The sequence below is a fragment of the Ammospiza nelsoni genome, chromosome Z, assembly GCF_027579445.1.
Source record: "Ammospiza nelsoni isolate bAmmNel1 chromosome Z, bAmmNel1.pri, whole genome shotgun sequence".
NCBI lineage: Eukaryota > Metazoa > Chordata > Aves > Passeriformes > Passerellidae > Ammospiza > Ammospiza nelsoni.
The window spans coordinates 11,595,089-11,607,376 of NC_080669.1; the positions used below are offsets into that span (position 1 = coordinate 11,595,089).

General features: G+C 44.1%; 1 protein-coding gene across 1 annotated transcript in view; it reads right to left on the reverse strand.

The window, feature by feature from the left end:
* Window positions 1-2,597: 2,597 nt before the first annotated feature.
* SEMA6A (semaphorin 6A) overlaps window positions 2,598-12,288 on the reverse strand; it is a 129,916-nt gene continuing 120,225 nt past the window's right edge. The window contains exon 18 of the mRNA XM_059492076.1: window positions 2,598-2,660. Within this exon, the coding sequence (XP_059348059.1) occupies window positions 2,638-2,660 (23 nt within the window). The 3' untranslated portion in view covers window positions 2,598-2,637. The remainder of the gene's footprint in view (window positions 2,661-12,288) is intronic.

Here is a 12,288-nt window from a genome sequence, read left to right on the forward strand (position 1 = left end):
AAATTGAGTAATTGCAAATAAACCTCTTTCTCTTTCTCTTTCTCTTCTCCTTCTCCTTCTCCCTCTCCTCTTCCCCCCAGGAAGTGTGCAATTCCTTGCAGAAAACAGCATATATTCTGATTCATTCTGATTCTGCCTGATCCTGCATAGCACAGGCAGTGCTGAGGAGGGCAAAGTTTCATAAAGGCCTTTTGTATAGCTCATTCTGAAATCTGGCATCACCCAATGAAATGCAGACTGAGCAAGCAGATTTTGAAGAAATATTTAATAATTTATGTTTTACTTGGCACTTACATAGCACCTTTAATCCACGGCTCTTAAAAGACTTCAGATGTCAATAGATAATACAAACAGAATAATGTTTTATTATAATAAAGCCATTTTGCATGTTCATGAAGAGGCAGAAATTGCATTCCTAAAAGAATGAATTGTTTTATCTATAATCAATAAAAAGAGAGTCTGTAAGAAAGTGGGACATAGAAGTAGAAATCTTAGTTTCCAACTCTTCCTCGTGAACTTTTTGAGGAAATAGAAAGCTTTAGGGAGAATAATGATTTTATACTTTTACAAAAGTACCTGATTGACTAGCATTTTTTATGAACAGTTCTTTTAAGGTCTCTCACACATGGTGGATATTTGCCCTCCTGCTCAGTATCCTGCCAGCTGAAGGGGTGTTACTTCTGTATAAAGAAGCAATTTGAAGCCTCTGACTAGGTTCACCTGCAAATATTTTTCTTTCATATGTTATCAATACATGAGAAGTTGTCTGTAAATCCTTTTTTCCCCCAAATGCAAAACAAGTAATGGATGTCCACAAAAATCAGAGACATCATAACCTCAAGTCTCCCTTGGAGTTTCATTTTTTAAAATAGATTACATTTCTCCCTATCATCCAAAGTATACTTGTAGATTAGATTAGATTAGATTAGATTAGATTAGATTAGGAAATGTATGAGGTTTAACAGCTAAAATTTCCAAAAGCCCTTTCAATTTATGACAGTTTAGGCTTTAATAAGATGTAAAGAACAACTGAGAGGAGTAGTCTGAGACTCAGAGCATAGTACTCTACTGCAGTGCCCACTACCCAAAAGGGCTGGTCACACTTGATGTTGCTGTATCCTATAGAAATGCTCTTTAGCTGATGGTAAATACACCAGAGGTTGATCAAGTGGTAATGTGGTGGATGTAGCTCTGAAGATGGGTTCAAAAAAGGTCCAAAAATTCCAAATGGCATTCAGTGAGATTTTGTGATTATTTTACTCTAATCCTTTACCCAGAGGATAATAAAAACACCTGGTTCTGGCTTGTGCATGCTACTACTTCACATTGAATTAAAAGAAAACTAAGAAATTAAATGGAACTATTTAGAAGGACAATACCTTAATGTACAAAGCCCTTCAAAATAGAATGCTACATGAAGTACTTACCATTAAAAACATTATTATTCACCAGTACTTACCACACAGATATTATTCTGATATGCTATTCTAAACAATAGGGTTACCACACTGTGGTTTCTTGGGAAATGCATGGGTTTTAATTGCAGTACCATTACCTGCATTGATGGCGTGGTAGGATGTGGGTAAATGTGCCCAGTATTTTCCTCCGCAGGAGGCTGTTTGCTGCTGTCTGTGTGCCAGCAGGCTCTGTGCTGCAGGATGGCAGTGGTGGCCTCAGCCAGGTGGGTGCTGTGAGGTGATGCTGCTGGGGAGGTGCCACGAGCAGGGGCTGTGCAGCTCCTCCCTGCCCCACCTGGCAGCCTCTCACACCTCCTCACCCTGAAATTTCAGATGTGCTTTGCAGCAGTGCAAGATTTGGGAATGTGGTGGGGCACGAAGGTGGTGTTGGGCCAGTGAAAGGCCTTTTCACACTGACTGAAACACACACTTTAGGACACATGCAAATACATAATCTGAGTAAGTATGGTGCATCTGACAACAAAACTTGATGCTCTTATATGCAGACAGATAAGCTTATTACTATGTATTTTGTAGTGTGTTTTTGTAGTGTGTAGTTTTCATTCCACTTTTACTTTCCTCTCCTTTCCCCACCTGGCAGTTTTCCTCTCCTTCTTTAGGTGTTATTTGGCTCAATTCTTGTTGCAGTTACAGAAGTCTGCTTTCATTTTTCCCTTTAAACACATGGGGTATTGAAAAAGCCACATAAAAATATACGAATACCTGATGGTAGGGAGCCAGGCTCTTTTCAATGGTGTGCAGTGACAGGACAAGCACACACTGAAATACAGGAAATTCAGCTTAAACATAAGAAAACCTATTTTTTGCTGTAGAGGCAATCTAATGCTGGAATAGGTTGCTGAAACAATCTGTGGCGTCTCCACCCATGGAAATACTAAAAACACAAATGCATGTGGTCCTGGGCAGCTGGCTCTAGCTGAGACTGCTTGAGCAGGGGAGCTGGATGGGATGGCATCTGCAGGTGCCTCCCATCCTCAGCTATCCTGAGAGCATGTGGATACATCTGGTTTCTGTAACACACACAAATATATATTAAAAATGAAGGCTGCATTATGTGAATTTATCTCTGTCAGTCCATGCTGCTGCTCAGAAGAGTTTGGCTAACCTGTGTTGGGGGGTGTTTCAGCTCTCCAGTGCTTCCTCTCTGGCACAGCCGCAGTCACAGAAGGGACTGAAAACATCCTGAGACAAGAGGAAGGAGGAAAAGGATGTGTTTCAACTCCAAGTTGCTGGGATTGAAGACCTTCCAGGCCCTCTTGGCAGAGCTGCTGCTCAGGGATGGCAAGTACCCTCATGCTCTGTGCTGAGGGGCACACACAACAGGAAAGGAGAGCAGGAAAAGAAAGGCATTGCCATGTGCATCATGCCAGTCATGCTGTTGACTTCAGGGTCCCATTCTGCCAGAGCTCCCCTCTGCTCTGTAGCCAGGAGCACAGAACAGACCTGGGAAAGGGACAGCAGCTGAAAAAGCTGTAGGTGGTAGCCCTGGCACTAGCTTCCACCTAAAGTAAAAATAAACACATACAAAACCTCCACAAATAAATGAAGAGGAAGGCTAAGTGAAGAACATCAAGCTGCTTTGACAGTCTCAGTACAGCTGATGACTGATTAGAGATGTATCTTCGCTGAGGCCCAATTACAACTGAGTGTTTAATTGCTTCTGGCCAGCATCAGCCCCCTGGGCAGGAGGCAGCTGGTTGCCTGCAGCCCTCATTCCCCAGAGGAGTAGGGGAAAAAACTTTTCTGGCTCTGTGGATTGTTTGTCTTTGGCACAATTTGGAAGCAAATCAGTTATCATTTTTATTGCTGTAAAAATTACACTATTATTTTTCCTTTAAGTGAGGTAACCTTTAATTAGCTGCATGAGTGATAGTATGCAATCTCTCTTAAATTACTTAAATTTAGTCTCATAAGGTTTCTGGTTTTTTGTTTTTTTTTTTTTTGTTTTTTTTTTGTGGGAAGGTAGCAGATTTTTTAACACCATCTATTCCTACCCTCCTCATTTATGAGCCTGCTGCTGCAAGTCCTCCAACCCCTGATGTTACTTCCTCCCATGACTGTGCCTTTCATACTTCATTTCTGAAGGACAGGTGAGGTCTCAGACTCCTGGACACCTTGCTGTGCCTCATCCCAGCAGCAGTGCTTCTTCTGGAGAAGGGAGGTCCCTCCTCACATCCACCACAGCCAGGATGCAGTGTACTGGGGTAGCTTTGCAAGCCCCCACTGCTGTGAACAAGATACAAGCTACTGTACCAAAACCTGAAAATTAGCAGTTAATTTGGCATATAATCCCAAGAGGAGTCTTCTTTTTAATAGACATAAAATATATTTAATATAACTTTAATATATCTTATATATCATACGTGCAAACCAAATTTATATCTATATTTTCTAGATATAATATATAGCACAATTTTTGAGCCATATATTATATCTAGAAAATATAGATATAAATGTGGTTTGCATATATGATATGCAAAAATATAGATATAAATAATGTGGTTTGCACATATGATATATTCTCTATATATCATATATGCAAACCACATTATTTACATCTATATTTTTCATATATATAAATTAGTATAGTTGGTGTTTTATGATCAATTTGCCACAGGAGGGTTTCTGAAAGCAGAAGTTCCTTGATGCTGGAGACATCCCATTTGCCTGCCTGTGCCTTGGCAGCAGGATGTCCTGTGAGCATCCAGGCGGTGCCAAGGGGCAAGGCAGGGGCAAGTGGGGTTGGTGTGAAGTGGGTGGCACAGCTCATGCCCAGCCTGTAGCTGCAGGTGGAAACACACCTCACCAGAGACAGCATTGGGGAACTCTGTGAACCCCTCCCTGGTGACCCGTGGCCCTCGCTCCCTGGGGCAGCAGCCTGCTTTCCTTCCTCCTCTCACACCAGCAGCTCCTCTTCTTATTCTTCCATGCTCTGGGAAAGTTCAGCCTTGTTCCTGGCTCTTTTTATTGAAACAGGAATATCCGTGTGCCTGCCGTGTTTGTAAATTCTTCACAAAAGAGAATTCTTTTCCATTCAACCCCCTTTCCTTTGATTCTCTGTTTCTGCCACCACTCTCCAGGCTTATGGAGCTGTGCCTTTCCTCAAACCTGCCAGTTATGCTGGGCAATGCAGAGGAGAACGTATGAGATGGTGACCTGGGACCTTGTGACTGCCCTTGTCCCTGCCGCTGGTTTGCAGGTAGCCTGGGACAAAATGGCTTCAGTCCTCGCTTTGCCTGCTCATAAAATGTGTTATCCAGCCTATTCTCCTGCATCAAAGTAGTCCCAGTAGGGCAGGCAGCATGATAAGAGGGAAAGGAGAGAGGATTTAAAGGATTTAAAAAGGAGCAGCCTGAATCACACCCTTGTTGAAATACATGAAGGTTCCCCTGTGCTCTCCAAATCAGGTTGAATGATCTGTGGGAGCAGGCAGATTTCTGGGCTGGAGGGGAGCAAAGACTACTTTTGTGCAACCACCACAGATGACTGGGAGTACCCTTTGCAGAGGCTGATGCTTGTAAGCTGTGCCCCTTCCTGCAACTCTCACAGCACCTGTGTTTTGCAGTGCCAGCCACAGAAATGGCAGTGACTCTGAGCTGTTCCCCTTCTCACATGGTGAAAGTCCCACAGACATGCCAAATCCACGTAAAGAACTGCCTCAATGATCTGAACTAATAGAGCAGCTCTTAATTTACATAAGTAAAGCAATGGGGAAAGACCACATACACCTTTATATAGGTCAGGGGTGTTTGTCCTTTCTCTTATATAACATAGTCACAGAATCCACAGAGGGAAAATTAGTTTTTATTGCTTTTAGACCAGTTCTAAGTAATGTCCTTTCCAGCATTAGAGCTAGTAGTTCAAACTTCAGGTAAATTTTTTCATTCAAAAATTAAGATGAACGAAAGAACTACTATTGAGTTGCATTTGTTATACTAAATGGCATGTGCATTTAAAAGCAAATACTCTGGACACTATTTAGTTTTCTGTCAGTCAGCCTAATGCATTTCATATTCTGTGTATCAAGTGAGATCTTATATCAGCTCTAATTGTGGATGAGACCAGACCATCTAACCAATCTCTATGTTGAGCTGATTACACTGGGAGATTGAACCAAAGCTGCAGCCTGTGCAGCTCAAGAGTCCTGCACTTCAGAAAGTCCCTTCCTGAAAATCAGATTTCCCTCCACTGACTAATATTTGGTATTACTTATATCATTAAGTGTGTTTGTCTGCACAGGATTTTAAACTCTAAATGCAGGTGTACTACAGTTAGGAGATATTTAAACACATCAGTTAGGCTAAAGAAGAGCTATTTGAATGTAGATGTGAATTATTTAAATCTTTAATAACTGGGCACTCTGAGTAAAGTGTTTAGGACAGTAAGTGGGATGCATTTCTACTCAGAAAGTGTTTATATAACTGTAGTGCATTGATGTGGGCTTAATTACCTGCTGATCTCAAACATGAAATCTCAGTTAAATGCCTTTTAATCCTATTAGTACAACAGAGCCAGTACAGCAGAGGATGAACAAAACAGTGTTACAGGCTGCATCAGCCAAGCCCTTTTCCTTTGTCCTCTGTGTTTCCAACACATCCATGAGTACAGCTTCTAGGTGCCATGCAGAATAACCAATTATTTCCACACAATTAATGGGACAGGAACAAGGAGAGTGGAAGCAGGTCCTGAGTCTGCAATTTGCCCTCACAGGCACGGCACAGCCTTATGCCTGTTCAGCTCTGTCAGGTAACTCCTTTAGATTTACTGGCTTGAAGGGCAGTGGTTCTCATGGAGTATCAATGGCTGTCTGGCCTCGGTTAGTTTGGAAGAAGCTCAGCACCATTCTTAATGCGGTTGGCAATGTGGTCTCTTCAGGAGAGGCCCTGTGGCCCTGCCCAGAAAATCTGTCATTCTGTCCCAGTTTTAAAACAGTGTCGTGGTTTGACCAGAAATGGGACATCTGGGATATGTTGTTTTGCTGTGGTTACCAATGGGTGTTCGGATTTTAAGATGAGCACCTGGTTTGACCAGTGGGGCATTGGAACCGCCTCTTGAGACTACAAACCCCAGGAGTTAAAAGCAGGGCTCTCGTCCTTCAGAGCCCTCTTGGGATTTCCGGCGTGAAGGGCTGGGCCTCCCTGCCCCGGCCCAGTTGCTGCTGGGCTGGGGGAGGGGAAAGCCACGTGGCCCATCTGCGGTAGGCCCAGATTCGGTGGAAGGGTGTGGGGGGCATCGAGCAACCTGTTTACCCCCCCCCTTTTTTGGAGATGGAGAGAGAATGCAGCCCGTGCTGGAATTTTTACCTTGAAACTTGATATCATGTGCCGGCAGCACGGCTGGGAGGAGAAGGGGGGGGCAGCGGGCAGCCCAGCGGCCTGGGAGAGCTTTTAACTCTTGTGGATAGTGAGAACTTCACGGAACATTCCCTTTCCTAGGAAAGGGATAAGGGTGGAAGATGAAGGAAGAAACAGGCCAGTAAGGGGGTCTGGCAAAGAGAAAGAGATGTTGAAGAAATGGGGGAAGATGGAGTGGCAACTTTGCTGGACTCTTTTGTTGTAGATCCATGGACTGTTTCCTGGTGATACAGAGGCTGCATTGCAGGGGGAAGCGGAGGCTCGGAGCCAGGAGAGTTTGGTGTTGAGACCCCTCGGCCCCAGGGGGTATAGAAGAAATGGGGGGGATAAAGGTCCCAGAGATGAGAGTGTGCTCTGCTTGGAACGAGACGAGGCATCCTTAAAAAGGCCCACCCTGAAAGCAGGCCTCTGCCCCATCCCATGCCTGGTGCTGAGAGCACCTTGGCATGGAAAGGAGATGTCACAAGATAGCAGGACTCCGGGCGGTGCTAATTGTGACAAGAAGTCCGTGCTACAAGGAAGGACTCCGTCTACTCTTCATAAGCTGAAGATTTGATTTTCTAAAGGGTGGTGCCAGACCGTGTGTGGATAATTTTGGGAGATGAATTGTACTGGGATCTGGAGGAGGAGGGGGAAGTCTTTCTGTGTAGTTTTCATTCTCCTTGTGATTTCTTTTTTTTTTTTGTGTGTGTGTGTAGTTTAGTTAAAAAACTTTTCTTCATGTTTAAGCTGGAGCCTGCTTTGCTTATTCCTGCTCACATCTCACAGCAGATATCAGGTAGAAGGTATACTCATGAGGGCTCTGGCTTTGCCAGGCCCAAACCATAACATTATTTGGTTTGTTGACCGGGAATTTAACCCGGGCCGTGGCGGTGAGAGCGCCAAATCCTAACCACTAGACCACTAGGGTCTAGTGTTATGGTTTGGGCCTGGCAAAGCCAGAGCAGGTCGCTCGATGCTCGCCCACCCTTCCACCGAATCCGGGCCTACCGCAGATGGGCCACGTGGCTTTCCCCTCCCCCAGCCCAGCAGCAACTGGGCCGGGGCAGGGAGGCCCAGCCCTTCACGCCGGAAATCCCAAGAGGGCTCTGAAGGACGAGAGCCCTGCTTTTAACTCCTGGGGTTTGTAGTCTCAAGAGGCGGTTCCAATGCCCCACTGGTCAAACCAGGTGCCCATCTTAAAATCCGAACACCAATTGGTGACCACATATATGTGGCAAAACAACATATCCCAGATGTCCCATTTCCGGTCAAACCACGACAAACAGGGAGTTCACTGGGGGAAATTGTGTTTCAGGTCAAGACTTTCTTTGGGTCAGTAACTGTGTTGCCAGCAGTAATGCATTCCAACTCTTCCAGAGTGCACATCTGGATCCAAATGCTGCTCTCTGGACAACTTGACAAATTCAGTAGTTCACCAAAGTTCACATTTCTGCACCAACAGTAAATGTCAGTTCTTAGCTCACCTGCTGTTTGGATTATCCTGGGCTTATAAACATGAGCTAAACTCTCTGGATTCTGTTCCAAAAGTTTTCCTCCATTTGTCAATTACCTGCAGAACAGAAATTCTCCAGGGACCTTTCCTGGGACCAGAGACAAATATATCACCATGTACACTGCATCTTGCCACTGTCCCAGACTCTGCTTGAGGAACAAAGGACCAAGGAACAAGATAGTAAAATTGAGTAACTGGAGTGGGGAGGCAGCAGTAAGGATCAGTGCACTGGCCATGTGCTTTCCAAAGGGGAAGTCTGGTTAACTCGGGGAGGTTTGCTGGCTGAGGTTGGCAGGGACAACCAGTGCTGCTCCTGTCACCTATGAATAACACTTTGCTTAAATTCAGGGCAACTATTTCTGAAATACTTGCTTGCACTTTCTCCAAACTAGGCAAAATGAGTCCTAGGACATAAATCATATCCCCAGCCCTGTTCAGAAATTTTATTTAGTCTGTTGCAAAACAACTGCTTGTAAAATGTCCTGCAAGAAATGGGGTGTTTTTGCTTTGAGCCATGCTGGAGCTTTGGCCCTGTGTGTCTGGCTCTGCTGCCTTGTATGCAGTGCTGTAGTGCTTCTGCACTCGGGCCAGTATGCTTTTGTAACTGGACATAGTTCTGGGCAGAAGTGCATGTGTCTGAGTGCCCACACTGCAGCTGGGAGGATGACAGACACAGTAGCAGCACTGCATGGGCTCATGTATTGTCTAGCTAAGGACTTGAGCATATCGAGGTCTTGAGAATAGCTATGGATGGGGCAAAGTGTTTTATACATCAACATTCCTGCGGTCTTTATCATGTACAGGAAGTGCATCTAATGCTACATCCCTCTTAGCATCTATGAGAGTAGGACAGCTAATGAAAGGGCTTGCAGCCAGGCCAGCTCAGTTACCTCCTGTTTGGATAAACAGCTGAGCTGTCCTGGTTAGGAACTTTGCACTTCTGGGGACATGCTCCTTGCACATAGGGAAGAGCAAAGTGCTTGTCTCAGATGGGTGGATTATTAGCCTTTAATTAAGGAAGATCGGACATATGTCCAGATCTCTGAATAGTTTTGGATAGCTTCGCAGGCAGTTGATACCTGCTTTAACCCTATAAGTTTATGTCGTGTACTGTAGGCTCCACAGAGATAAGAAAATACACTGGGTCAGCCATGAGGACTATCTGAAACCTGAAACTTGGCTCTGGGCATTTTCAGTCATTGTTTTTTCTTTATTGTGAAACCACAGTGCTACAGATTAAAAGACTTGGTTTCTATCAACATTTTGCTTTTCTGTTTAGAGAAGAGATTTGACTATCAAAGAGGAAAATGTCCTTCAGATTGTGGGTTGCTGTGGTAAAGGCCTATCCTATTCTTGTGCTACCATCAAAAGGTAAAATTGGCCAGCAATACTATACACCACACCAAGAAAAGGAAAAAAAAAAGAGGGTCAGGAGAAACACACACTAGCACACACAAGTCCTTGAACTTCCACAAAGAGATATCATGTTACATTTTGCAGTGTTTCCTAGGAAACCATTACAGTGTAAAAGGAACTCTTTGTCTCCTGCTCTTTGTAAAATTGTTTGAACCACCACATCTCGTAAAAGGTTGCTTCACAGACAATTTATGCAGCCTTTAATAAAAGCTTAATCTGCAGTTTGCTGCACCATCAGAAGCAATATTTCTATCAGCAGTCTGAATATTTTAGATTCAGAAAATGGATAAGATTATGTAATAATTTCCAGAACTCAGAGAAACAAAATATTCTAGCTGGCTTTTTCTTTTTATTTTTGTTTTTTTTCTGACATGGAATGACTTTCTCTAGCAGCAAGGCTGTATAGATATATAGAAAAAAAATGCAAAGAAAATCCCCCAAAAGGCAGAAATTGCTTTATGAAGCTCTTATCAGCACCTTTTTACTGGCACGTTCCCTGAAGTGGTTTGGTTTCTTTTCCTGTGAACATGGAAGAGGTTTGAACAGGGTTTCCACAATCTCTTACTTGCTGTGGAGGCTGTGGCGCGGCGGTGCCCAGCGCTGGTGTGGGCCTCCTGCCAGCCCAGATCCAGCGGGTGGAAAAAAGGCTCGTCTGTCCTGAGCTCCCTGTGCCTGGGCCTGCCCCAGGCTGTGCAAGGTGCTCCCCAACACAGGGCAGTGCCCAGTGGGTGCTGGGGCCTTGCTCTGCATGAGGGCGGCCTGCTCGCTCTGGAGGCCGCGACCATCGCAGCCCCGCTCTGCAGAGACAGTGAGGGCCTTGAGTGCTAGGGCAGGGCATGCAGGCCAGAGGAAGGGAGGAGCTTCCACTGAGGGCTTTGCCAGTCATCTTCCATTATTTATCATCTTCCTTTAAATCCAGCACTTGACGTCTGCTATTTCATTTTAAGGAGGATAAATGTGAGGGCTCACAGGGCCTCCATGGCTGCCAGCAGGCTGTCCTGTGCTTCCCAAGCACTTTGCTTAAAGAGCTGACCTAATGAGTTTTTTTCCCCTCCTGTAGTCCCTGTCATTTACAGTTTCTATAATTTCCTGTCATAGCTACTTTCTTCCTCCCCCACCTCCTTGTGATATTGCAGGATTCATCTATAAGCCTGATGTTCTCTGACTGCAGCATGCTAGATTTGTCTTCGTCTTAATATATTATTTATGATGCTATTATTCCTTGCAGCGGACTGCCTGCCATGCTCTGCATACAGTTGCTGGTCTTCCAAATGCATCATGGCCAGCAAAGGAAAACACTGATCTAATTGAATTAACAGTGGTTCTGTTAGCCTTAATAGGGTTTGTCATGAAACACTAAGCAGATATGACAATGATCTTGGTTAGTCATATTTTTATCCCTACTTCTAGACATGGTTACTGTTAGCCAGATCAGTGGGGAGGGTAATTCTCCTTTGCTGATCAGTAATTGTGCTTACCCAGACATGTAGCAATCACTTTGGACTGATGGCTGAAATAAGCCAGGGACTTGAATAGCAGAAAGTTTTATATTCTGACAATAAACTTGGCTAATTAAAACAAGATGCAGATGGTACTGCCACCTAGCAATTTTCACCTCACTTACTCTGACTCCAATTATAGCTTTTCCCTACTGACTTGCACTGTTTAAATTACAGTCAGGGGATATATGACTATTTACCTGTTTCTATTCATACGAATATGTCTAACACATCATTGTTCTGCACAAGGCATGTGAAGATGGACTTAGTACTTATTCTGAAAAGTATCTCCACTTTTTAAAAGAAAGCAAAAAGAGTAATAAAAAGACTACTTAGAGACTCATTAGCAGACACATGCATCAGCGGGAAGCATATGAATATTGCACACACAATGTGTCTCTCTAACACTTGTTCATTGGAGCAGGTGCCATACTTCTGGGAAATTAACTTTAATTGGATAAATAGAAAACTGGCCTTAACTAAGGCAGTCCAACTCCCTTTCTTAGCTTATTATTTTCTTTAGACACTCTGAAATGCTTGATATTGATCCCTTGGGTGACTTTCACTGCTCAGAGTAAAATATGTTTACAAGGAAAGGGTAAGACAATCAGTCATCAAAAATGGGTTAGGTTTGCTTGATCCTGCCTCAGTGCAGTGGGGTGGATAAGACTATCACTTGAGGTCCTCCACATTGCTTTAAACAAGCTATAAAAACAAGCTTTAGAGAGCAATAATCCATGCCTAATCCAGGGAGAGAACAGCCTGCTAATTCTGTGGCAGAAGAATTATCAGAACTGCATCCCTGAAATTTGTCTGGCCATCATGTGGATCACGTGTTACTGTTAGCGCTGATGCATCACCGTTATGGCACTTTATTCTGGCAACCCTTTCCATGCAAACCAGCTGTGTGCATGGCCATCCTACTGGCGGCAAAGTGCCCTGAACTGTACATGCTTGACCCAATTGCCTCATCTTCTTTTCACATGGAGAACTTTCAGGTAAAAAGTATTCCCTGATGGGTTTCCCTGATTCCCTGTTACAATGGG